Source organism: Oryza brachyantha, chromosome 3 (assembly GCF_000231095.2).
Source record: "Oryza brachyantha chromosome 3, ObraRS2, whole genome shotgun sequence".
Taxonomy (NCBI): Eukaryota; Viridiplantae; Streptophyta; class Magnoliopsida; order Poales; family Poaceae; genus Oryza; species Oryza brachyantha.
In genome coordinates, this window is record NC_023165.2 from 8,493,176 (window position 1) to 8,520,656 (window position 27,481).

At 39.4% G+C, this 27,481-nt stretch overlaps 4 protein-coding genes across 11 annotated transcripts; all 4 read left to right on the forward strand.

The window, feature by feature from the left end:
* Positions 1–741: 741 nt before the first annotated feature.
* LOC102704403 (metallothionein-like protein 1B) lies at positions 742–1,431 on the forward strand. Its single transcript, XM_006649834.3, has 2 exons — positions 742–901; positions 1,105–1,431. Exons 1-2 carry the CDS (start codon positions 747–749, stop codon positions 1,268–1,270), a joined length of 321 nt encoding a protein of 106 aa, XP_006649897.1. The 5' UTR covers positions 742–746; the 3' UTR covers positions 1,271–1,431.
* Positions 1,432–11,869: 10,438 nt separating this feature from the next.
* Positions 11,870–16,590, forward strand: LOC102704684. Its single transcript, XM_006649835.3, has 6 exons — positions 11,870–12,472; positions 13,263–13,454; positions 13,531–13,770; positions 14,222–14,439; positions 15,074–15,325; positions 15,988–16,590. Exons 1-6 carry the CDS (start codon positions 12,040–12,042, stop codon positions 16,264–16,266), a joined length of 1,614 nt encoding a protein of 537 aa, XP_006649898.1. The 5' UTR covers positions 11,870–12,039; the 3' UTR covers positions 16,267–16,590.
* Positions 16,591–18,949: 2,359 nt separating this feature from the next.
* On the forward strand, positions 18,950–20,911 carry LOC102704960. Its single transcript, XM_006649836.3, has 4 exons — positions 18,950–19,123; positions 19,918–20,116; positions 20,243–20,372; positions 20,473–20,911. The coding sequence occupies exons 2-4, from the start codon at positions 19,947–19,949 to the stop codon at positions 20,539–20,541; spliced, it is 369 nt and encodes a 122-aa protein (XP_006649899.1). The 5' UTR covers positions 18,950–19,123; positions 19,918–19,946; the 3' UTR covers positions 20,542–20,911.
* A 244-nt stretch (positions 20,912–21,155) lies between these two features.
* LOC102714362 (RNA pseudouridine synthase 5) lies at positions 21,156–26,388 on the forward strand. Of its 8 annotated transcripts, none has more exons than XM_015835561.2 (14): positions 21,156–21,303; positions 21,408–21,477; positions 21,612–21,639; positions 21,934–21,980; positions 22,104–22,194; positions 22,473–22,650; positions 23,743–23,830; positions 23,920–24,001; positions 24,354–24,429; positions 24,561–24,628; positions 24,780–24,849; positions 25,101–25,185; positions 25,302–25,395; positions 25,938–26,388. In XM_015835561.2, the coding sequence occupies exons 1-14, from the start codon at positions 21,174–21,176 to the stop codon at positions 26,031–26,033; spliced, it is 1,203 nt and encodes a 400-aa protein (XP_015691047.1). In that variant the 5' UTR covers positions 21,156–21,173; the 3' UTR covers positions 26,034–26,388. The 8 variants fall into 8 exon arrangements, with proteins under 8 accessions (XP_015691047.1, XP_006651272.1, XP_040377978.1 ...); XM_006651209.3 differs by having other exon boundaries at positions 25,950–26,388; XM_040522044.1 differs by having other exon boundaries at positions 21,934–22,194.
* Positions 26,389–27,481: the final 1,093 nt, after the last annotated feature.

The window sequence follows — 27,481 nt, forward strand, 5'->3', positions numbered from 1 at the left end:
ATACTTTCTTACAGAAATGAAATAGGAACAACTAGATGCCATTTGAGTGATTCCATTTGTACAGATAGCAGATTGTCTAAAGGTACCTCGCGGTTATCTGAAAGTTAGTTGTTTTAAGGCAGAAGAAACCATGCGAAACAAAGAGGGCATGTTTTATTTCTTGCCGGTAGGCAGTTGCGGAAGTCGTAGATATACAATGACGTACAATATGTTCCCTTGCTAGATTTTCTATCTTAACTAACGTTGCTGATGTACTTAGAACAATGGAAGAGAAGTCAACTACGCATTGCTAGTCCGGTACATTAGCAGAAAGCAACCGCATTTATACACAGACGTACAGAACTCTGTTCAGAAAGCTCGCCAGTAAAAGGAGTTTTAGGAGGGTAATCTATTATTGTTAGGCCTCAATTCACCAAAGAAAGTATATTCACTGGAGGTAGAAATTTTGGCCATTGTGTTATTGCAGTTGTTCGAACCTTTGAGGTAAACTAAGGAAATTATTTGCCATGGTAACCCAAAACACTCGCCATCAGTTGGGATTAAGTAGCATTTGAGTGGCCAATGTTAACATTATCATAATCAAAAGCTTTGAAAAAAAATACTCTGACAGAAGGTGATTTCATCATCAGAATTGGCCACAGGATCAGGAGAGATAATTTACAGCCACTAATTCCTGACAGCCTATAGCATCGTGGCACGCAGAAACTTGGAGATGCACGCTTCTTTGCCTCGATCCAGTCCTATAAATGGTGGAAGCAGCTGGTGGAGGTTGTTCATTGTGCTCATCATCCCAAAGCTCATCATCTCCTTGTCATCTTGAGTTGCCTGAGCTTTCAAACTGCGACAAAATGTCTTGCAGCTGTGGATCGAGCTGTGGCTGCGGCTCGAACTGCAAGTGCGGGTATGCTTAACTTAATTGTTTCTCGTAAATAGTATGGACACGAGCAGCAACTATCATCTCCTTTATTCTTCACTTCTCTGTCTACCTCCTTTTCTGAAGAAAACATGTTCATTTATGCCTAGCCAGTGACAGTAAGTTAATTACATGCTGCGTGCTGAAGAACTTCGTGCGCTAATTGAATTGGTTTTGTGGACGGTTTGCAGAAAGATGTACCCTGACCTGGAAGAGAAGAGCACCAGCGCCCAGGCCACCGTCGTGCTCGGTGTCGCGAGGGAGAAGGCTCGCTTTGAGGCGGCCGCTGAGTCCGGCGAGACCGCCCATGGCTGCGGCTGCGGCTCCAACTGCAAGTGCAACCCTTGCAACTGTTAAGAAGCCACGTGGCTACCACCATGTGTTGTCATCCGCCTATGATCATCGGGTGACTCTGTGTGAATGTCCGTGTGATGAATAATTCAGAAGCCATCTTGGCTCTGGCATGTGCAGCGTGTGATCAATCTGCTATTCAATCCTGTCCTTGTGTTGTCTGCTGATGTGCACACGTATCTCCTGAAACTGTCTGGTATAGTTAATAGTGCGTGTGTGGGTGGGTGTGACGCAGGTTTCACTTACCGTGTAACTCGCGAAAACAAAGGTGGCGCGTACCCGCGGATCCCGTCCTGATATTGTGAGAACCATGACAAATTTAAGTTTAAAAAAAATTAAATTTAAAATCTACGGTTACTGTGCGGTTTTGGGTCAAAACCACACGGTTTCGACCAAAAACCGCGGCTAGTGTAATCCAATAATTATGTGCAAATTAATTTTAAAAAAAACTGTATAAATACAAGAATAACAGAAAACTAGTACGTAGCTATATTTGTGACATTTAGGACATATTATATGGGAAAAAGAAAAATTTTAACATGACTTTTTCTAAACGGTGTATTTTTTATAAAAAAAAGTTTATATGAAAGTTGTTTACAACATTCATATTAATCCATTTTCCATGTTTACAAAAGTTAATACTCAATTAATCACGTACTAATGATATTTTTCGTTTTACGTGAATCGATTAGACATGTTGCCACTACTAGCTTCGAACGAGCCCTTGAGCCCCCATGATCCACCCTTGTGTCCGCTATTAAATATGGACCATTGTGAGAGCACAATTATATGACTGAAATCTAATGATACCTTAGGTATCATTTAATTTGTTTTATGGTACCGGCAATATGTGATTGAGGTAGAAGGGTAAAAACATATTTTCATAATAGAAAAATAATTCTAAGCCGCTCTCTTGGGATGAGGCTTGCAACCATCCGCTCTCCTTGTCATTGCACACGGCGACGGCGTCAACGCCATTGGAGAGAAGGGTGTTGGTGACGGATAAGGTGTTCGAGTGCAAGACATGCGTTAAGTAGTTCCCATCATTCCAGGCGTTAGGCAGGCCATGTTCCTAGTGCTCCTACAAACCTCTTGGTGGTCTACATAGGAGATTGGCGGTGCCACCAATTGCATGGGAGGAGACTAGGGTGGTGTCACCATCTTTGTTGGTTGCACGGCCTTGGTAGCCAACATGCGCAGGATGACACGGGGAGACTAGAGGAGGGTAAGGATGGGTAGGGGACAGACTTCGGCTGAAACACTTGCATCAGCGACGAGAGATTGTTTCTCCAGGGAAGCGGCGATGATGATTGCTTGGATCAAGTGTGTGAGGGAAGGGAAAAGGTAGACTTACGGCAGTGACGAATAGAAGGAATTGAGCATGTGGGGGAAGGTGGAATATCGTTCGTGCGGCCGAAGGGGATTGTGTCCTCATGAGTTTTATCTTTGTTCCAATCATGTCCTCCTTAATTGAACAACTAGATCTTATTTGATACATGACGGTACATGGTGTTAGACCGGAACATGGCTCATATAAAAATGTATTATTTCCTCTGTCCCAAAATAAACTAATTTTTCATTTTTTACCTATAATTTTTGACCCTTCGTCTTATTCAAATTTTTTTTGCGATTGATATTTTTGTTTTTATTAGATGATAAATCATGAATAGTACTTTACGTGTGACTAATTTTTTTCTAATTTCTTGAAAACTTTTTAAATAAGACGGATGGTCAAACGTTGGATATAAAAACCGAAGAATTGGTTTTTTTTTTGGCACAGAGGAGTATCAACATAGGGCACGCTTGTGTCTATGAAACATCCCTAAAACTTCAAACCCAAATTCGGCGCATACATATGAATGTGGATTGAGAAAGCTTGCTGTCTCCTGAAATCGTGACGTCCTCGGTGCAGCCGTCTAGGCAGAGAGGGCCCAATTTTAAAAAACCAGGTACTGTTGCTTCACGAGAAGTGGGCCAGCTACGTGCATCTGCAGCAGCTAGCCTGGTCGGCGACGCCGCACTGAGGTGGTGTTTACATCCAAGAAAATTTTAGAAAGAGCTTCACGTCAAATATTTGACTGGATGTTGGAAGGGTTTTCGGACATGAATGAAAAAACGAATTTTACGGCTAGCCTGAAAACCGCGAGACAAATCTTTTGAGCCTAATTAATCCGTCATTAGCACATATTGGTTACTGTAGCACTTATGGCTAAACATAGACTAATTAGGCTTAAAAAATTTGTCTTAAGATTTCTTCTATAACTGTGCAATTAATTTTTTGGTTCATCTATATTTAATACTTTATTTAGATGTCTAAAAATTCGATGTGATGTTTTTTACGAAAAAATTTTGGGAAGGCCTGAAAGCGAGAATTATGCTTCTCCCTCGTGCTCCGCCGCCAGCGAGGAATCACCGCTGCAGGTCTGCAGGGAAGGGGGGGGGGGGGCATATTGCCCCGGCCTTTCCATCGCCCTCGTCGGCTGCCTGGTTTTTCTACCACTTGTTAGCTGCTCAGAGCAAAAGCAACAAAAGAGTTAAGTATTAGCTTCAAAATATTTTTATGTTATTAAGAATTAATATAGAGTTAACTTGTACAATAATTATACACAACCATACACTATATCATTAATGTATGATCCAACTCTTATACATATTTAGTGTTTTAGAGTTTATGATATAACTGATTATAAATTTATAACATGTTTTCTCTCTCCTCCAGTAAATATAAATATAACATGACAACTTTTAGAGTCCTCTTATCTTACTTATTACTCGCCGAAACACCCTAACAGTAATATCTTCCTTACTGTTTGGTAGCTGTTGGAACTTGGAACTGTGTGTTCGCCATTTGGTAGCTGGAAATGGAATCCCCAGCAATGGCGTTGTGTGAGTGTGACCCTGTAAATTGCACTTGTTTGTCTCCGTCTTTAATTGCTATAAAGCTGGATCAACCAATCTTATCGATCTTTGATTCTACACCTCCGCTAGTATCCTTTCCACGGCTCTCATAGTCACATGCATGTGTAAAGAGATTGCAAAGCCAGTACTACTACTAAAGAAATCACACGGTGCAAACAGACAGATACTACTACTCATTACTACTACGGAATTGTGCGCCAGCGAATTCAGCAACGGTACACCCATGACTCCCACACCAACTAATAAAGTACAGAAACGTATACTCCATCCGTGCCAAAATAAACTAATTTTTTATTTTTTACCAATAATTTTTCACTCTTCGTCTTATTCAATTTTTTTATTGATATTTTTATTTTTATTAGATGATAAATTATGAATAGTATTTGATGTGTGACTAATTTTTCTCTAATTTTCTAAAATTTTTTAAATAAGATAGATGGTCAAACGTTGAATACGAAAACCGAAGAATTAGCTTTTTTTTTTTTGGGACAGAGGGACAGTACCACACATATCATGATAGAAAATGTTGGGGTCCGGGTGATGGTCTATCATATCGCCCGTAGCATGTGCTTACACGGATGATTCAATTCGCATATACAGCCTTCGTCCTAAAATAAAGGAATTTTTGTGTTTTTGGATAGAATTTTGACTCTTTATTTTATTTGAAAAATTTTTATGATTAATATTTTAATTGTTACTACATAATAAAACATAAATAGTAATTTACTTGTGACCAATTTTTTTAAATTTTTTAATAAATTTTTTAAATAAGACGGATGATCAAACAATCAACCTACCAAACCTAGAAATTCTCTTTTTTTTGGACGGAGTAGTATACTTGAAGAGATAGAATCGGATCCACATGACCATCATAGGGGTGGATAACGAGCCAGCTCGGCTGCTCGGATCGGTCTGGCTCGATAAGATAACGAGCTGGCTCGGCTCGGCTCGTTATCGTAACGAGCTAAAAACACAACTTGGCTTGGCTCGTTACAAAGCTCGAACTGGCTCGTTAGGCTCGCGAACCATGCATAAAAAGTTAACTTAAACAATTTTTTAATAGATTATACAAGCAAAATTTTAGTTCAAACATGTGAATCATATGAAAATATATTTAAATATTAAAGTTTGAACCAACAAATCACATGATGAACCTATAAAGTATTGAACACATGCTTTTCGGGGTGGAATCAATGAATGTCGGTGAATTGCGTATCTTTTGTCTAGCTCGTTAGGTTCGCGAGCAGCTCACGAGCCAGCTCGAGCTGGCTCATTATTTCTAACGAGCTAAAATGCTAGCTCGGCTCGTTAGAAAAATGAAACAAACCGAGCCGAGTTTATCACAAGTCAAACGAGCTAACGAACCACGAACTTTCTGTGCACCCCCTGTAACCATCACCAGCGCTACTACTGGTCACGCATAAAGTGCACTGTCCCCCTCCCAACTCCAAAGCTACTAGCTAGATGCTAGCTCTCCAGAAGATGATGGTATCAGAATCACCGATCGTTCCGAGGCTTTAGCTACCCAACACATGGCCGGCCATACGCATGTTCCAACCCATCATGCCATATACTGCACTCTACTATCCATATGCCCCGCAAAACAAGTTATTTAGGGTTCTTTTTTGTCAACCATCCAACGCACGGCCACGTTCTTCGCCATCGGTTGGGCCGCCGAGGAAGCTAGTACAACAATCATTCTTTACACCCGTTCTATTTTAGAATGCAAGTTGGTCCGGTTTTATGTAAGGATAAACTTCTTTTATGTTCTTAGAAATACATAGCATCATTTTCAACACCAGCCAAATGTATTACAAAAAAGATATTCAATCTTAGGTTCAATGAAACTAATCTAATACCGTATATGTTGTAATGTTTTTCTGTAAAAATAATCAAACTTTTAAAAGAATATGCATATACATTTTCATCTTGTCCCAAATAGAGGGAGTAGATCAATCTATCATTAGATATTTACATGTCATCTTATCTGAAATGGAGATCAATGGCTTCGGTAGTACTCCATTTGTTCTATTTAGAATTTAAATATTTACTAAAATATAAGTATTTTTAGTCCTACTCATAGTTCTCTTTTACATCAATCACTTTCTCTTAAAAAATATTTCACATTTAATTACGTACCTTCCTACCCATACTTATTCTTCACTTATTAAGGAGCACAATAGTCTTTTCTTATTGAGTTTTTTATGGTGTTTTGCGAGATACGTAGAGGTATACAGGTGACGCAACGTTAACCGTTGATATGAAAGGAGCAAAGTACGAAAAGGATTTTTTTTAATCCATGATAAAAGTGTGTAATATATAGTTATCGAGAAGTAATTGTGTTTAGTGTCAGTACCTTCCACGCTAAAAATATCAAGAAATACCGTGCTTCCGTCGGTAGGAGGAATGGGTGTAGGGGAGATCGAGAGGACCCTGCTCATCGTCAGAGGAAGGGGGTTGCGTTGGGCGATGTCCTCGTTGGAGTACAGAGGGGCGGGCACTGCGGTAGGTGCTCCGCCGTGCGGAATGGCACCGTTGCTCCTGTTCGAAATTGAGACACAAACATCTTCCATCAACCTTGCAATCCAAATTAACTATATTTTCATGTCATCGTGCAAAACTGCAAAACACCATATAAAATCATGCTTCACTCTGAAAAGAAAATCTAAACTAGAGAAAATCATGTAAATATGGTTGCTGCCACGCAAATCGGTACTGACCGGCACATTTTGTATCACTTATACATTTCCGCACATTACATTTACTAATTTTTAGACGTCTTTGCTCTTCTATATATATGATTTATCTTTTATCCTTGTTACCTAAATACCTCAAATACTTTTCTTTCGGTTCCTTTTGAAGCGTATAATAATTACCCTTTTAAAAATGTAAATACCAAAAATGTTTTCATTCTTTTTAGAGCAATTTTTCCATCCTTGAGGAGATACATGAGGTACCACTGTTTTCTACGTAAAATTTGGTATCTCTTAGTATCTTAGGTACTAGAAAGTATCAAATTTTTGTATAGAAACAGTGATATCTTGTAGTATATCCTCAAAGATAAAAAATGCTCTTCTTTTTAACTTTAATCGACGGAGGTAGTAGATGACATGTACATCTATCTAACCTGATCGACGTCGTTTTCTCCGGATTAAGAGATTACTAGTGGATAATGATGATGGGTTCCTGCCCGGATTATGACTCATAACCAGCTCATCGGCTATACCCCATGCACCGATGCACGGCGAGCTGACCCGGCTAGCTAGGTCTTAATTGCATTTTAATCTCAAAAGGAATTTAAAGTAGTGCTTTTTGAGAATTTTCGTCTTTAGTTTGTCCAGTACAGCTCAGCTTTTGCCTTCTAGAAGGTGGTTGCAGGATAAAAAGGAATGGTCGTGAGGAGTCGTCATCGTTAAGAATCTAGAACGCTTTTTAGTCGGGGGGAAGTTCAGTTAAATACTTTAGTCAATAAATATGGTAATAGAAATTAAGTAAGACCGGTTAAATAAAGATAGACTCTCTTGTTTTCCACAAGTATGATTTTCAAACTGCTAAACGGTGTATGTTTTAGAAAAATTATATAATAAAATTGATTTATAAAATCATATCAATCTATTTTAAAATTTTTTATAGCTAATAATTAATTAATTATATGCTAATTCGATGTTACGTTTTACGCGTCGGTTTCTTGCCCCCCAACCAACACGACCTAAATACATTCTCACGTCAATAACGTCGGTAAACTAATTTTCAAACGCCTCCCTATCATTAGAAGAGATCAATTGAAATTTCTCTCTGTCTTACACCCAATTGCGATCATTTTCATTGGAATTCCAACTTTACCGCAACAATCGGGCAATCGGCTGACCCATTCTGAAAGCAAACTGCCAAAAATGCCTTGTTATCATTTTGCTGAATATGCTGCTATCTCGATCGCAACCTGACTTCAGTCTATCATCAATATATCACACGCATCTGAATGTGAATGCATGATTTTTTTCATTTCTTTTGTTTTCTATACTACTTTAAATGTCTCTCGTATTTTCTGATGTTATAAAGTAGTCCATATTTAGTTCAAATAAGTGATATTAGTATAGTTTATAAAAAACTATAACATTATATATATAATTCCATAGCAGGTATTTTGCTAGTAACCCTTTACGCCTTTACTCTTTCCTACTAATACTGCTTTCGAGATCGCTTAATGATGGAGATCGTCTTTGACATGAAAAACGAGATAAATTATTCATACATGATTAATTAAGTGTTAATTATTTTAAATTTAAAAATAAATTAATGTGATCTTTTAAAATAACTTATTGTTTTTTCAAAATACTTCCGTTTAGTTTTTCAGCGTATTCGAACGCTAGCTAAGAAAACCTTTACCGTGGATTAGTGATATGAATATTAGTAGGAAATCCAGTTAAACTAGATGATACCCCATCATTTGCTGCGGGATATACGTATGAATTTATGTTAAATGCATCGAAAAAATACATGAATATACTTAATCAGCGATACATGGATGAGTGCAAGTAAAATAAGTTAAGATAGTGGATGAATACACATTAAAGTATTATCAAAATAGTAAAGAGGGCAATGATTTGATATTGTTACCAATTAATATTTAAGATCTAATAAATTATATATAATTTAGTATGATTGCATTAACTTTATACATATAATAGTTGCTAATGAGTTATGACATGTTATGTTTGTATGTGGAGATTACCTGAGTTTTAAATATAAATATAATAGTTGTTAGTTATGACCTACCGCATGTTAAGCTTTTATATCTAGCGAGTAAAAACTATATACGAACAAAATGGCAGGGGTAAGATCAACAGTCACGCCTCAACAGTCACGCCACCCGTTTTACAAACCATCATGTTCATGGGCTGATTAGACTATCCAGTTACTGTTAGGTCTGGTTTACTTTTTAAAAACTTTTTCTAAAAACATCACATCGAATTTTTGACACTTAAATAGAGCATTAAACATAGATGAAAATAAAAACTAATTATATTGTTATGAAAAAAATCGTCTCGTGGTTTCGAGATGAGTTGCGAATTTTCGTTTTTTCATTCGTATCCATAAACTCCTTTTAACATACGGTTAAACATTCGACGTGACCTTTTTGCCAAAAAATTTTGGTAACTAAACAAGGACCTTAGTACTAAAATTATTTCAATCTTTTCGGAAAAAACAATAGCGTGAGGTGATAACAATTTTTTTTCCGTCCTACACGCCTCACGTTCCCAGTTCCCACGACTGTCTCGTACTGTCGTGCAGTCTCCCGTTCGGCCACGCACGAACCGCGGCATGCCACGACGTGGCACGACCCCATTGGCATGCCGCGAGGACGCTGTAGCCTGTGCGGTGCCAAATCAGCAGCAGCTAGCACGAGTACGGAGAGTAGGAAAACCGTCCGCCGCCCCCACCGTTGCCACCACAACGGCGTCTCCAAGATCTACGAGCGGAGGCGGCTCGAGGTGGCGCCACGTGCCGCACCACGATGCTCGGGTGTGCCGGGCCGGGCGTGGCGCACCGGATCCCCCGCGCGCGGAACGGCCACTGGGCGGTGGGCGCCGCCGCCCACTCTCCACGCCACGTCGCCACCTGCCCCCCGAAGTGGGCCAAAGCGTAACCGGTACGCGCGCGTGGCGTGGGTGGCTCGGGGATCCTCTGTACGGCGGGAGCACCTGTGGCCCGTGCTGTTGCTCGAGTTGGGACCACCGGAGCGGCGGAGCACCGGGGCCGGGCCGAGGCTGACTGGCGGCGAGTGGCGAGGAGAGACGACGCCGAGACGGCGTGGCTTCTGGTCGGTCTCGCTCGCCCCAGCCCAGTCCACACGTTGCGACTGTCTGCTCCGAGCGTCGCCTTGCGCCGCCGTCTCCGATTCTGCTAAACCAACACCTCCCATTTACACAGGCAAAGTTGGCGACAAAAGGGCACCGTTGGTGTGCCACCGGATGCCATGACGCAAAATTTAAAGTTCTTGACAATTCACGTGCTTGGATGTGAGGTTGGTTCTTCCGAGTCATAGATCGAAAAACGTCAATTTTCCTTTGTGCTTAGGAAGGACAATGGATCGGATCGGGCACGCTGTCTGCACGTACCCGTACCGACTGGGTACGAGGTATACATACTGAGTCTCACTTTGAAAAATACCGATATGTTATTTAACAAGAATAACATAATAAATAAGTGATAGAATTATCACCAACTGTTTAAATGATAACACAATTAATCATCAAGCTAGTATAATTTATTAAAGTTTAAGATATCAAATGGGTCAAGTAATGACTATGACAAATGTGAATAAATCAACTATTCCATTCGTTCAAAAATATAAATATTTCTAGCACTATTTATAATAATACATGTTTCATTGAGCACTTATTATTAAATATATATATATATATATATATATATATATATATATATATTCATTTTATCCTCTTTGACCTATCATCTCATTCTCATGTATTACTCATTTATAAAGGACAATATAGTTTTTTATTCTCAAACTTGATTCCAACTAAATAATTTAGACATACATATATTTTAAGAACGGATATAGTAATACAAAATATTAGGTCCGCATAGGTTATACATGGATAAAATATAAAACTTGGCTACTACAACATCAGGTTTGCGCGGACATATCCATGGATAAAATATTATACCACGAGGTGCCTATCAAGTGTGGTGCCAATTGATATCGAGACCTGTAGGTAAAATTGTTATCCATATTTATACTATAATGATATATTCATATTTTCATTGCCACAACTTTGACCATTATTACTTATTTTTATGAATTGATATAGGCATGTTTATTCAACTTATTTTAGTTAAGATATCACATGCCAACATAACTCTTTCTCAAAGGTTTATAACACACTACATCCGCTACAAAATATAAGCATTTGTATGATTCAAATTTTGTATAACGATATAAACTTTTTTTGTGTTGATTCATATGATTCTCATCATTTTAATGAAAAGGAAATATACATTATTCAAATTTTAAAAATTTATCACTAACGTGACTTAAGAAAGAATTTTTTGATCTAAGCTTAGTATTTGTATTACAACGTAGACATATAAATGCTTATGTTTTGAACTAGAGGCACTTGTTGCTACACCAAGTTAGTTATTGCTCGTTAAGAACGACGTTTACCTAAACTATATTACACACTTTTTGTTACCTTGAATCAACAAAAATGTGGTTATTCGTGGTATTTGTCTATTAAACACGATAAGATTCTTATCCTTATTGATCGTCCATGATCCTGATATATAAAAATCATTAAATAAATTATAAATATAGGCTACTAAGCTCGGTTAACTTTATCTCAAAATTTTCTAATAAAACAATATTTCTCTCTTGTTTAATGTTTCCAGGGTAAGTCATATTGAACTTTGTTGGTACAAATGCCAGGGGTACCCATTAACCCATCCCATGGACCGCCTCTATCTGACCGTCCATTAACGGCGGTTGCGGTTCAACCCTCACATCCTAGGGCATATAGATCTGTGAACGCCAACAGAGGTCGAAAGCAACCCCGGAACAGCCAATCCAGACCCAAAAAAAAAAAAAAATCCATAACAGTAGACGCGGTGGGGCCCGCCGAGCAGCCACCCATTTACTTGCCGGTTCGCCACTTCGCCTCCGTTTCAACCCTTCCTCTTCCACTTCTCTTCCCCGTCTCGCCACGACGCCACTTCTTCGCCCTCGCCCCCAGGGCAACTTCTCTCTGACGCCCACCAAACGCGAGCACAGCCACACAGCAGTGGGGGACACTTACTCGGGGGAGGGGGGCCGGAGCGATCGGCGCCGTGGCGGCGAGATGGCGGCGGCGGCGACGATGACGTGGCACGAGGAGCTGGCCACGCTCGTGGGGGACAACGGCGTGCGGTTCCCCGGGGCGGGCGGGGAGTCGGCGGCGAATGTGGCGGCGGTAGGGGGCGGGTGGTACAGAGGGGGGGAGGAGGAGGAGGGGGAGGGTGAGGGGAGGGAGGTGGAGGAAGGGTGGGCGCAGCAGGCCAGGGGGTTCGTGGAGTCGACGGCGGAGATGCTACGGTTGCTGGGGCGCGGGCTGTGGGACATCGCGGCGCAGAGCCTCGCCGGCGCGGAGGACAGTGAGCTCGCGCGTCGGCTCAGGGGCCCGGCCGCAGCCGCGGGGAAGCGCCTCAGCTTCATGAACGAGTACCTCCCTGAGGACCGCGACCCCGTCAGGTGCTGGGTCGTCGTTGCCGCCGTCGCGTTCGTCACGCTCATCGGTAATTGCCGCTGATCTCTCACCCCCCACGATCTTCTTTGCCTTGCGTGTGTGTGAGGCTCTGCTCCGGCTCAGCATACAGTTTGGTCTATGTCGTCGCGCATCACGATGTATGTATGATATGCGCGTGCACGCTTTAGTGTTGGTCATCAGAGGGGATGGATCTAACTGACCGTGTGGTGCAGTTCTTTTTTCTGAGATTTTTGTTTTGGATTTAGCATCAATCTATCTCTTCGTACGGCGTTATTGTTGTGAATGTTACTTCAGGTATTGGTTAAAGCGTTTAATTATTGCAAGGAGATTTTTTTGAATGTGGGATCCATTCCCTTACCATGACCAGTGCGGCAGTGCGTTTTGTGTTCATGCCTTCATGGGGGTACAATGCACAGTGGCCTACGGCATTTTGAAATTCATTCCGGGTCAAACCTAATGTCTAATATTTGGTCATTGGTCAGTCAATTATTTTACTATTGAGTCAAGCTAGCTCCTTTTTTTTTGGCTGTATTGATGTTACTATTTTGGTGCCAATAGAAACCTTATTGCTTGTCTAGTGGATTCTTGCTTCCCTCTTATTTTTGAGTTTATGGCCCTTTGGTTGCTTATATGTGAATACAATGCATGTAGAATTTTTATCTATAACTGCCGCCTCACTCTCATTTCTGATATACTTGTTGCACATTGTACAATCATTTTATCAATGCACTATGGATTTAAGTGATTCATGGGATCAAGTAAACGGTTTCTGGATCAAATTTTTTAGCGTGTGATTAACAGGGATACTTTCTATGCAGTATTAGGTGTAGGGAGTGTTGATGATACCCCAGTAGAGCTGCCAAAGAAACTCTACATAGGTCCTCCAAGTGCCAAAACAATTCAACTTCCTGATGGAAGGCATATAGCTTATAAAGAACAAGGAGTCACAGCTGACAGGGCAAGATTTTCACTGATCGCTCCTCATTCTTTTCTTTCATCGAGATTAGCAGGTAAGATCAAGTGTTGCATTTGGTTGTTTTATTGTATACATTGCATATTTGATTTACATGGTTTCTTCATATACAGGAATCCCAGGAATCAACCCATCCCTCCTAGAGGAATTTGGGGCACGACTTGTGACCTATGATCTTCCTGGTTTTGGTGAAAGTGATCCTCACCCAGGCCGGAATCTGAATTCCTCTGCACATGACATGCTTCACTTGGCTGGTGCCCTTGGAATTGTGGACAAGTTCTGGGTTGTGGGATATTCTGCAGGTAGCATTCATGCTTGGAGTGCTCTTCGCCATATTCCTGACCGAGTGGCAGGTAACCTGCCTCGGATACTTTTCCTGTATTTAGTTTGGTTTACTCTATCTGTAGGCTTGTCCTATTGTTGTATTAGGTGCTACTTAATTTTATAAATTGACGACAATGTTGATTTCACACTATCACAATAGGCATGCCATATTTACATTGTGTGTGCTTACAACTTTAAACACTTAGAGCACTCCCAATGCTCCATGTCACCTAGTGTTCGTCAAGCATGGACTCATTTGGACATAGCTTCTAACTAGAGCACCACTTTTTACTTGATCAAGACAAGTTCTTTTATCATCTGAATTTCATCTTGTTCTCTCAATATGTATTTTCTCAGTTAAAAATCAAAACCTTTTGTGTATTAGAATAATATGAACCTTACATGTTTTCTGAATACTTCATGTTGATCATCTGCTCTTTTGATTGGATGCTCATAAATGGCACATCACTCTGAATCCAGGTGCAGCAATGTTCGCGCCTATGGCAAATCCATACGACTCTAAGATGACCAAGGAAGAAAGGCGCAAAACATGGGAGAGGTGGTCCACCAAACGGAAACTGATGCACATTTTAGCTCGGAGGTTTCCGGCCCTGTTGCCTCTCTTTTATCACCAAAGCTTCCTTTCTGGAAAGCAAGGGCAGCCTGAGAGTTGGCTGTCACTGTCACTGGGGAAGAAGGTATGCTGCTACCAATGCTAAGTGCTATATTAAGGTGCCAATGTAAACTTACAAAACTACTCTGAAATGACATGGGCCTGTCCTATAAATATTTGCTGTACTATCTCCCTCGTTATCCATAGGTAGGGGTGGCATGTAGCACATGCATTATTTGTACCGCAGAATATGGTACAGTAGAGTTGGTGTTGGTTAGGAGGATGGAGAACTTATGGCCACCTGTTTCTAATGATTATGTGCCTCCACTCTCCAATAATTTTGCTCACCCAATATCAGTTAAATTGAAATGGCAGTACATTAGTTTGACTATTATTATCATATAAACATAACTTCATAAGTTTGATCTACTGTGTAACTTATCATGTCTCCTGTTAACGCTATTGCTATTTGATGCCTGTACTGCCAAGTGCTCTCAGATTCACCTGGCACATCAGTTAATTTGGTCCCCATACTGCTGTGATCATATTATCAGTTCCACAAAGGACAGAAACACTTTCAACAATTTGTATGGTGCTATTAATTCATCTGTGCATGTCTGCTTGAAGCTAATTTTAGAACCCTTTTGTCTGGCACTCATCCATTTATGAAGCATTGGCCCTTTATCATGCCAAATACTAATCCTATGTGCATTACTCAGGACAAAACTTTACTGGAAGGTCCTATGTTCAATGCATTTTGGGAAAAGGATGTTGCAGAGTCTGTGCGCCAAGGAGATGCACGGCCATTTGTAGAGGAAGCTGTACTGCAAGTATCAGACTGGGGCTTCAGCTTATCAGACATTCAAATGCAGAAGAGAGAGGATCTGAGCTTTTTTGAATTGATCAAATCTCTATTCAGTCAGGCTGAACGGGAGTGGGTGGGATTTCTGGGCCCAATACACATATGGCAGGTATGTAGTCTGTTCTAAATATGATTTAGTGAATTGTAATCGATTTGGCATATTGATAGCAGTTGTTCATAGAAGACAAAAAAAAACAGATCATAGTTACTCAAATCATAGTTTGGTATCATACAGAACTGATTTTACAGTGTTTAGGGAGTGGTCTGTACTCTATAGTTGTTGACCATGTGATTTCATTAAACATGAGCATTTACACATTATCATCATTAGTCGAGGTACATACACCTTTTCAGTTAGACTAGTGCTCAATTCATGTAATGATTACCCCTTTTAAACAATTTTAATCCGGTCTGCCTAATTGCTATAGTTATACCTGTTAGAAAACAAATCACGGTAGCACAGTGAAGAGAACGGGCGTGCGAGAAAAAGGGGAGAGGACATTTGTAATGGTTTTGTATTTCATCATTTATGGAACTGAGGCACATCATTGAGATTTTGATTTATACATGCTAAAAGTTAATACATAACTGGCATGAGAATTGAATAAACAGACACTATTAATAACAAGTTACCTCTATGGCTAATCACTTATTAATGAACTACGATTTTCCAGTATATTGTTTGCCACACCATCCTTCCCTAGATCATATATCTTGCATTCATATTACTGAAGTTGTCCTGAAACACTAAACCTCCATTTGTCTTAACAGGGGATGGATGATCGGGTGGTGCCACCATCAGTCACTGAATACGTCAGGAGGGTGGTTCCAGGAGCCACAGTGCACAAACTTCTTGACGAAGGCCACTTCTCATACTTCTGTTTCTGCGACGAGTGCCACAGGCAGATATTCTCCACTCTGTTCGGCATTCCTCAGGGCCCTATCAACCCTGTACCAGAACCCAGTGAAGTTGCCTCACAACTCACCGAAGAAACAACAGTACCCGACAAAGTTAAAGAAGAGGAGCAAGAGATATCGGGCTTGGCCTGATCAGCTTCAGGACCAGCAGTATAGACACGAGACCATACTACTTAACACAGACAACACAGAAAGATAGCTTTCGTCGGCTCTCACCGGCGGACATTATTGACAGCAGGTGGACCGAGCTGGCTTCTTTTTGCGCTAGTATTTGTATAGGCAAATTCATGAAGGATATATGCTCCAGTCTGGTGGATGTGCTGGCTCATTTCCATGTACAAAAGGGCTATTTTCCAAATTCGGCACGCCGCCTGCTGGGTGCGCTACTGATAGGAGCTCAGAGATAGCTAAACACGTGTGATTGAACTTTCCCCTTACGTTGCATGTTGTTAGATATTTTCCTCACGCTGCTATGATGATGGGTCACAGACTCGCAGCTCTCATCTGTGCAGAGACAACCAGTGCCCTTGGTCGCTAACTACGTAAGAATATGGTTTGATCGATTTGTGTTGCAGTGCCACGGTCTGTTATAGTTGCAGTGTACCATGCATTTCTGTTCCAGTGTTCCTATATCAATGTGGCAATTGGCAAGGTGCTCGTTTGTCTGTTCGCCTGATATGTCGTGCACTCTTTCTAGACAAGTTTGGCCATATCTATGGAATGAAAAATTGTTCGTTACCTTTTTATTTACTCTGTTTCTCGTTATAAGATTTTTTTTATTTTTACCTAAATTTATATAAATGCTAATAAATTTAGACATATATACATTTACGGTTAATCGGTCTTCAGTCTTTAGCTAATTTTTGGTTATTAGAAACTCATGACTGGTCAGTCTCGGTCATCATCTAAATTGAGCAACGGTTTTATATATGCAAAGAAATTATTAAAAAAAAAATCTGTAAGCATGTCTGAGCGAAAAACTTACTGGGTTGTACATCTGGAAGGAGTAGGATATGAAAATTAGAGTTTAATCTTATCTTCATGAACTAATCCTACTTCACAACAGGTGGGCTCCATTGCAGCTGGGGGCAGGTATGAAAATCTTGTTGGTATGTTCAGTGGAAAACAAGTCCCTGCTGTCGGCGTTCGCCTTGGAATAGAAAGAGTTTTCTCAATCATGGAGCAACAGGAGATGGAACAAAAACAGGTATTTATCATTGCTCATGCCATTCGTTCACTCTTTGGATGAGTTGTAATGACAGAACAAAATCGTTCTTGAATTGCAGATCCGAGCTACCAAGACGGAGGTTTTGGGTGTCCACTATCGGCAAGGACCTCATATTGGCAGCTGAGTTTTGTAGTGAACTGTGGAATTCTTGGGATAAAGGCAGAGTTCAAGCTCAACTACTAGGATACAGAACCATTTGAAGTATGCAACTCAATCTGGCATTCTGTGGATGGTGCTTGTTGGCGAGTCAGAAATAAGCAGCAGAAAGGTGAAACTGAAGAACTTGATATCCAGGGGCAGATCCAACACAGGGGCGGCGGGGGCTCGAGCCCCCACTACCCCTGTTAAAGATCGATAGAAAGATGAGGCTAAAACTCTATCTAAAGTATTTACTTTAGATCCTCCTAATCTCGTTGACTAGATCACCGCTGTTGATATCCATCCAGATAGAGGAGGTTGACATGACAGAGTTTGCTCAGGTGTTGAAACAGAGAATGAGAAACCCATAAAGAAGAATCTAATTTTTGTACTTCATGTTAGAACTCATGATACATTCATCTCAATTGTTTTACAATATTTGCTTGTGGGAGATTACCTAGAAAATCTGCCATTACGTCACTACACTCCTAAGATGTGATATCAAAATCTTAACCTACTTAGAAAAATCAAGATGTTTCTATCGTCTATCACTTGGTGACATCACCCGCGTGTCAGTCACCTCCTCCACACATTGTCCAATTCCCCTAAAGAAAAACATGCACGCGAGGTGAAGAGAAGAGAATGACTCAATTTGACTTGGAAAAAGCGCCATTTGAAATCCAAAATAAGGAAGAAATCCATCATCGTGCTACTTAGCTCGTGAAAGAAAAATAAAAACAAAGCAAGACAAGCCCATCTCATATAATATCAACAAATGAGTGAACGCCAAGGAATTGGTATAAACAACTTGACCAAGCATATACGAGCATAAGTGCATAACACAATGAGGACTTATTCGTGGTATCAAGACACATAGAATCCGAACTACCCCAGTAACATAATACTTTCTCTGACTTTAATAGATGATATAGTTGATTTTTTAATATAAAATTAACTATTCATATTATTTAAAAATTTTGTGCAAAATACATAAATGTAAGTTATATGTAAATAAATTTATTATTAAATCTAATTATAATAAAGTAAATAATAATTACTTATGTTTTTTAATCGTGCGTCTATAAATCAATGTCATCTTTTTCACGGATGAAAATGAAGTACCACTTCATAAGTACTTTCTCCATTCCAAAATCATGTATTATTGGTTGAATGTGAAACTAATATTGTGTGACTTGACATTTCAATACAGATATATTGGTACAATTTTTTATACAACAACAAACTTTTAGTTTTATAATTAATTGTCAAATAAAGAAAATGAGGCGGTATCAATCTTTTTACGCTGTACCGCATTAGCATTTTTATCTAATATCATTATAAAATCACAAATAAATTTCCAGCCAGCTGAAAAGACCAAAATGCCCCCAGCCTTTCTATTGAAAGTAACCAGATCAATCTCCTCACCCTGTTACTATAGTAATATTTCCTTTTTCTCCGTCCTCGCTCTGACTCTCTCCCGTACGCGGCAGGCACAGCCGGCCGGCGAGCTACCCCCTCAGCCTCTCCCTTGCGGCGGCCTAGGACGGGGCTTCTCCTCCTCTCTCCTTCCGCCGCCTGTGCTGATCTCCCGCGAGCAGGCGCTGTCGTCCTTCACCCTCGCCGGTGAGCATCCATCCATCCACATCCTATTTTCCCGTCTATCTATCCACGCACTTTTTTTCTCCTATGGAATATGCATCATGAACCCTAGATATGTTCTATTCTGGATCTGATTTAATTTGCTTTAATAATAACCTTAAGGGAGACTAATAACATGTTTTTTTGTTCCCGAAAAGTTTGGGGGTTCAACTGAACCCCATGTCCACAATAGATCCGCCCCTGCTAACTAATGCTATCCCGTACAATCGCGGTTTATATTCCTCATATTCTGTTGCAACATCCTGCTGTATGGCAGCACCTTCAGTTGTTTATTGATTATAATGCTGTTTCATAAATCAGGATAGTGCATACACACCAGCATGGACATGCATTTACTTTTTTTCATTTGATATGCTATTGTGTTCCTCCTGGGCTATGAGAGGCAGTAAAATAGTTTCACAGTTCTACAGTAGAATATTACTACCTCCGTTTTATAATATAAGATGTTTGACTTTTTTGATTACAACGTTTGACCATTCGTCTTATTTAAAAATTTAGTATAAATATAAAAAATAATAAGTCATGCTTAAAGGTCTTTTGATAATAAAGTAGGTCACAAGCAAAATAAATGATATTTTCATAATTTTTTGAATGAGACAAATGATTAAACATTACAAGTAAAAAAGTCAAACATCTTAAATTATGAAACGGAGGGAGTATCATGCAAGAACTTATCCATCTCCCTTACATTGCCTCTAACTTACAGTGTTTACTTTGAAGATGCTCCATTTTCTTATCTTTCTTTTAACATTTTTCAGTAGCCATAGTGCTAAGGTGAATTTCTGCCATGGAAACAACTCAGAAAGCTGATCCAGTGGAGCCAGCAGCTAAGATTGCTCGACAAGCCTCACAGTTCAAACGGTGGGGTCGGAAACATCCATTTGTTCGATATGGACTGCCACTTATTTCTTTGACAGTGTTTGGTGCAGTAGGGCTTGCTCATCTTATACAGGGCAGGTAAACAATTCACCTTTCTTTAACTTGGCTAAACCAATTGTGCTAATAAATATATGTAGTTTTATTGAACCATAGCATTTCATGATTTTAACAGTGCTGTTTCATTTTGCGTTTTGCATTTTGCAGCAAAGAAGTAACAAAGGAAAAGGAGGATATGGAATGGGAGGTTGTAGAGACAACAAAAGCATTGAGCCGAACAGGGCCAGTGGAAGGAACCTATAAGCCTAAGAAGCTTTCACTAGAGGATGAGCTGAAGGTGATTATTTTGTTATATGTGAAAATGAGTGGCTGATTTGATGAATGGTATGCCATTTTATAACGATTGATCTAATTGATGAGCTGCCTCCCTGTATTAGGCTTTGCAGCAAAAGCTGGACATAAACAACTACGACTACAAGAAGCTTCCCAGACCCAATGAAAAATAAGTGAATTAAAACATCATTTACCATCCTGCGAAATGAAGTAACGCTGACTGATACTAAATGAGATGAGGGAACCCCAGCATCATACCGGCAACAGCCTTCTGTACTGATCTATTATTATGAGAACTCTGTGCCCTTTCTGCTACCATTGTAGAAAATTTAGGTGATGATTCTTGACCGGTAGGAACCAGCATGTGTAACAACAGCACCTGGCTGTAGTTCTGTATGTCGACTCTTGTTAGAATTTTTTGGTGTTCAAATGCTGCCTCAAGCCTCAAGGGATGGGTGAATAAATTGTAAAAGGGAAACTAATCTTGACATGTGAACAATAGCTATATTGTATGATCTTCTTCAAAGAGAATTTGCCGAATCACCACTTCATTGTTCATATACTGACCATTTTTTTAGAACGTTCTTTGGCGTTGGGCGAAATCGTTCCAAATACTTGCAAATTTCAAGTTCCTCTCTCCAATTTGTATCAGAGAGTCGTAGTGGCATGTCCAGTTTGGTCATGTCAGCCGTAAGATGGCCAATCGACGTTCCAGGTCGCCCAGTTTCCCGTAGGGATATTGAAAATACAAAATGCTGTGGACCAAATTGCAATTGTACCCACTTCTCGTCGCTCCCCCGACGCGATGGCCGCCGCCACCACGGGAGAAATTCCGGCGGAAGAGGCCCCGCCGCCACGGGCGCCCTGCTCGTTCGGGAGGCCATGGCCGGAGTTCAACGAAGGGATCTCCTACACCGACACGTTCCGATGTGCCGGTACGCTTTCCCTGCCCGCCGCCTTGTTCAGCGCTTCTCTGCCTCCGCCCTCTTCCTTCAGTTCAGTACAGCACTTCTTCTCTTTTCTTTTTATGTGCAAGTAGATGCAGGCGCCACCATGACACTGATTGAGTTCTACTCCACCACCTACAAGAGCTCCGCACCGTTGCCAGGGTAACAAGCACGCTTGTCTTCAAATCTTCGTGATCAGATGGAGTTGGCCACAGAGGCTAGCCGTTTCATTTCCCTTGTAAATCTGGTTTCACTGGGATATAGTGCTGATTCAATGGTATTGGTGCGCTTTGCAGGTGGATTAAGAGGATTCGTAACGGGCAGGTAGATCATCTAATAGATTAGCTAGTACGGAGTACTAGCTAAATTGCTTATGTAACATTTTTTTTTTGCATTATGTGCTATATAACTGGCTGAGTTAAATTCCTAATAAGAAGAAGTTTCTCGGTATTATCTATATATAATTACCTTAGTTTTACAATGAAGATGCATGCATCTGTTTGATACAGGCCACCAACTTTTATATTTGTCTTAAAGCTATTGTGTCTATATGAACATTCATTTAACATGTATAGGTAAATGATAAAGTTTTGGACTATTTTTGTATTTTTTTTTCAGATAACAGTAGATGGTGAAGTTGTCACTGATCCAGATATGACTCTCCGGTACCTCTGTTTTCTGATTTGTACTGATTGTACTGATATGGTTCTTGCTTGTTATCTTCTTTTGCAATGCATTGTTTTATTTTATGAACGAAGGCCATGTTGTTATGATGCTCTGTTTTGCAGGCAGGGTTCTAAGTTGATATATCATCGCTTACCATGGCAGGAGCCCTTTGCACCACATTTACTTGGCGTACTTTATGAGGATGATGACATGGTATGCAAAATGAAAGTAACATCCTTGCTAAGTATGTGTGGTAGACTTTTTGAGACATTCCTTTCCCTTTATTCGGTGTTTAATAATCCTAGCTGATTTGCAAGTTCAAAATTTAAAATACTGTATGGTTTTGGCATACAAAACAAGAATAAGGTTACTTGTCTATGGCTTGTAAATGAAAATGTTAGACCTCAAAGTATTAATATCTTAGTTGACTTGTGAACAGCCAACATCAATCGTCCACAAAAATAATCTTGAGTCATGAATATTTTTTTCAGATAGCCCTTAATAAGCCTTCTGGTTTGCAAGTTCTTCCTAAAGGACTCTTCCAGCAGCGTACTGTTTTAGCACAGCTTCAAATGAAAGACTGGAAAATTCCTTCATCATTCTGCTCAAAGCAAAAAGATGTGCAATCACACCCTGTACCTGTTCATCGATTAGGAAGGGGAACATCAGGTTTGTTCCTTTGTTTTTGTTTCAGTCATGCTAAACATTGGAGCACTGGTACCCAGTTGAGTTCTAGCAGATTTAACTTTTTGTTCATTGACCATCAAACTAGGGGTCTAATCTAAAAAAATATTAATTATCCCTGGGCAATTGCCAAGGAGCTGTATCAAAGGATCCGCGAGCGTGGTGATGGCGTGATCAGCTTGTCGGTGTGCAACCATCTAATTTGGTTGATGGGGAAGTCTAAGAAGTGGTGGGCAGCTCTTGAGATCTATGAGGATTTGTTGGACAAAGGGCCCAAACCGAATAACTTGTCATATGAGCTGATCATGTCACATTTCAATATTCTACTCAATGCTGCAAAGAGAAGGGGCATTTGGAGGTGGGGTGCTAGGTTGCTTGATAAGATGCAAGACAAGGGCTTGAAGCCTGGGAGCAGAGAGTGGAATGCCGTGCTTCTTGCATGTTCTAGGGGCAGCTGAAACATCTGCCGCAGTTGATATATTTAAGAGAATGATAGATCAAGGGTTGACACCGGATGTAGTCTCTTATGTTCCATGGCATTAAAACCAATTTTCCTCAACACCAAACTAATTTCTCAGAAGAGACCGAACCTAAAGTAAAGTGCTTCTCATAGATCTTATTCCACTGATATTACAACACTTCTGCAGAGAAATGCTAATTGCAGAAAAATAATTTGCTTACTACTGAGAATCAGCACAACTGCACGAGCTCGTATGATTTCCTCTATCCTTTTCAGTTCTAGCTTTGGGTTATATCCATAACCCCCAACCCCTTGTTCGCATATCTTTCCAGTTTAATGTTTCAGTACTCAAATCATGTAGTATAAGCACTGCAGTCACTGAAACAATTGAAACAGCGTATCAATATCAATGACAAGCGCCGAATAACAGCAACATTGGGAAATAGCATGAACTTGCGTCATGAGGTGGTATTTGCATACTTAATTTGGGCAAAGTAGAATAGAAAAGAGATAGGTGAGACAAAAATGAAATGACAGGTGACTTATCAGGGTTTATGGATTTTTGCACTTTAGCTTTTGATGACTTTATATCTCAAAATCTGTGTGTTGTATGTTAGGTTTACTGCTTTGTGCCAAAACTAAGCTGGCCAAAGCTCGGCTTGCAGCTTATTTTGCTGAAGGCACTACAAATGCTGGAAAGAGCAGGTGTAAAACTACTCTTTTTATAATTCAAAAAACTTCTCTTGCTAGTTTTTCATCTCCAATACTGTTAAGTTAAGTAACTTTATTTATAGGGATGAAACAGACATGTGCAAAGTGCGGAAAATTTCAAAGTTTTATCGAGCACTAGTAACTGGTATCCTTGAAAATGATGAGGTATTGATCTTTTCCCCTCATTTTTGTTGTGGGAAATTGATCGTTTGTCATCACTTAGAGGACATTTCAGCATTTTTGCAACCCCCCCTGTCTATATAACACATGGGTCCCTAGGGCCACATATGAGAGACATGGGTGGAAAATGGATAGTATGTCACTCTAAAGGAGTTGGAAGACGAACAAATTCTCCTAATCTTACCCACATAATTCCAAATTTTGAATAAGTTGAATTCTGTTTTATTCAGTATGCTATATTCGTACTTCTATTGTTTGTGACCATTTGTTCCTCCCAGTCAGTCATATGTCGTATTGTTGTGTATACATGGCATAATTTATTTTCAATGCCTTGTAGGTTATGATTACCCAACCAATAGGATTAGTTCATTATCCTGGTGTTGCAGAGGGGCTTTATGCAGCATGTTCCTCAGGTTATTCACTACTACGTTACTGGTCTAACATTAAATTGATGAAAAAGAAAATAAGGAGTAAATGATAAGCTTAGTACTTCGGATGATGCAGTTCATATTGACGAAAGCATTGATCATTAATTTTTTTTTAGGGAAACCAGCAATGAGCAAAGTGAGTGTTCTTGAGAGACTTGAACACCGTAATCAAACATTGGTCCAGGTAATATGTTACTCTCGAAGTCTCTATTCAGAAACATCTGTAGTATTCTCTCCATGCTGATTGATTGCATATACTGTCAAAAAATATTGCATATTTTCTTTGTCATCTTGGGTGTTTTCATCTGTGATATTTCTTTCGTTGATTGATGTAGGTTGAAATTCATTCAGGACGGCCACACCAAATTAGGATACACCTTGCATGCATTGGGCATCCCCTTGTAGGTAATTCTGTTGCTTGTTGAATTTCTCTTGGAAGGTCCATGTTGTCAGAAAGACACCTGTTGGATTTCTGCGCTCCTCAAAATAGTACTTGAAGAATTGACCTCCAGCTCTGGAGGAAAGTTTATTGGATATTATTAAACTTATGATCAAAACCTATGATAGACATAGATTCATTTAAATAAACATATAGAATTTGGACAGTCATGAAGGATTTCTCATGCGATCTTTTCTGTTCTTGAATTCATGAACAGATGACCCTCTATATGGCATTGGTGGGCAGCCAAAATTTGATGAACTGGAATCTAGCAGTACAGATGATTCTTTTGCATATGATGGGTAATTCCTTCATCTTCCATTTTGCTAAAGTCAGTACACTTGATGCATTTGTTTAAGATTTGCACAAGAATTTATATCTCTGCATTTAGTTTAACTCACTTTCTTGCACTTGTTAGAGGTTACGAGAGACCTTTGCAGCCTGTTCCTGGAGATTGTGGGTACCATCTACATGCACATTGGCTAGTTCTCTGTCATCCAACTACAAATGAGGTACTGGAAAATGAATGATTTTTTTGCGAGTAAAATGAATGATTGAATTTGGGCGCTATTCTCCACCTGACTTGTACAGTAGTTTTCAATCCCAGAAAATGGGGTTAAATCCATACATCTTAGGGGAAATAAATTTACATATTCAATGATTTATTGCTGGAAAGAAAGTATTATAATATGATAGTGGGCCCAGGTTTGTCGGAATAGAAGAATGAGCCTCGTTAAGTTGTAAAAAAAAGGGGGAAGTACGGCTTGTTCCTATATTAACTATGGGCTGAATTCAGCAACTGGGAAATGTTATTCAACATGGTGGAAATTGTACACGCTGAGAATTTGTCTATTATGCTGACAGAATGAGTTGTGCAGTCAGCTGCTGTTTAAATCAAATCAATATATAACGAAGATAATTCTTAATAATAAACATTCTTAACGCTCAAAAATTAGCTCCAGATCCAGAAACCTAAAAGTAACCTTTATTTGTTGCGTCCTCACTGGCATCATTGTATTTGCTCCCTTCCTTGCTTAGCTTACACTTATCGTAGCTTTCATTGCAGATGATCAAAATCACTGCTCCTCTGCCACAGATCCTACAGACCCGAGAGGAACAGCAGGATACAGCCAAACAAGTCGGTGGTTGAACCCTTCAATTTTTTTCATGATCAGCGAGAGTTCAGAGGCTCTAGTGGAGCAGGGCACCATTAACAGCAAAAACCAAGCGGAAACTTCAGGTTCTACTGCTACTTCGCAATGGCCGTTTTTTTTTTGCTGCAAACCCATAAAGATGGTTTCCAATGTTACTCGTGGACGCGTGCTTGTGCGGTTACCTCCACTAAACGCTTCCAAGTGCTAGTTTTGTATACTTGTCAAAATCAAGAATTGATTTCTGCAAATATCTGGTGTATTTTGGTGACCCATTGACGTAAGTAGAAACAGAATGAACCATCCGACCAACTGGATTCTATTTGTGAGTAAAATAGCTTGACATTTTCAGTATCTTCAGTCCTAAAAAGTGGATGTGTGGATATGCCGGCGGTGATTGTTTGGCTTTTTATAAAAAAACAAACGGTATATTTTAAAAATAATAATTTATGAATAAAACTTATATATATATATATATATATATATATATATATATATATATTCTCAACAATCTAGAAGCCAATATTAAAAAATAAACTACGGTGAGAAAACCTCAAAATAACTCTAACTTTAAGGTTGAAAAATTCAAATTTTGACTTGTAAGCGTAAAAAAAAAGTTGGGGTGGCCGATTCCAATTTTAGTGGAAGCAACCGTAATAAATAAATTAATACTCCTTTTAAAAGTTCACATTGTCGGTAATATGCCATCCCATCATGCTGTGAATTATATTTGAACTTCTTTAATCAAATTTAATTTGATAGCAACATACAAAATCAAATTAAGGGTAGCATTCTCTATAAAAAACAGATGGATAACATTTTGTATGAAAAGATATTTTCTTTTATCCATATCAAAACACAATATCCAATAGTAACTAACAATGTATTAATATACGTGAGGATTTTAGGTTGACATTGTATTAATATAAGGGCATCATCTCGCTTTTGCATATGCTTATAATTCAAAATTTAAATTTTCAATTTTAAATTTGAAGTTGATTTTAAGGTCTTTTCATTATATTTTATTGTATAGTCTTTGTTTATAGATTGATAATAATATATATGTAAAAGTTTTATCTATAAATTATTTTCTATTTGTAAATATATTGTTTGACATTTTCTACCAATAAGCCAAAAGATGAGCATGATAGCCTTCAATACTTCAATCCTTGTTAGCTTACTCTGTCTCAAATAGAATCAAATTAGAAAAACCTACTAACTATATTACGTTATTTAGTCAGAACTAAGCGGATGCTTATTTAGCTTTTTCATAAGATAAACCAAACAATATATTTGCAAACAATAATTGTAATTTAAAAATCAATGCTAAAAATAAATTTCGGTGGAAGAATCCTCAAATTAACTCTAAATTTAGTTAAAAATTTAAATTTGGTATATTGGCATAAACACTACTGAAAATGTGGAGATGTAAGATTGATTTGAAGAA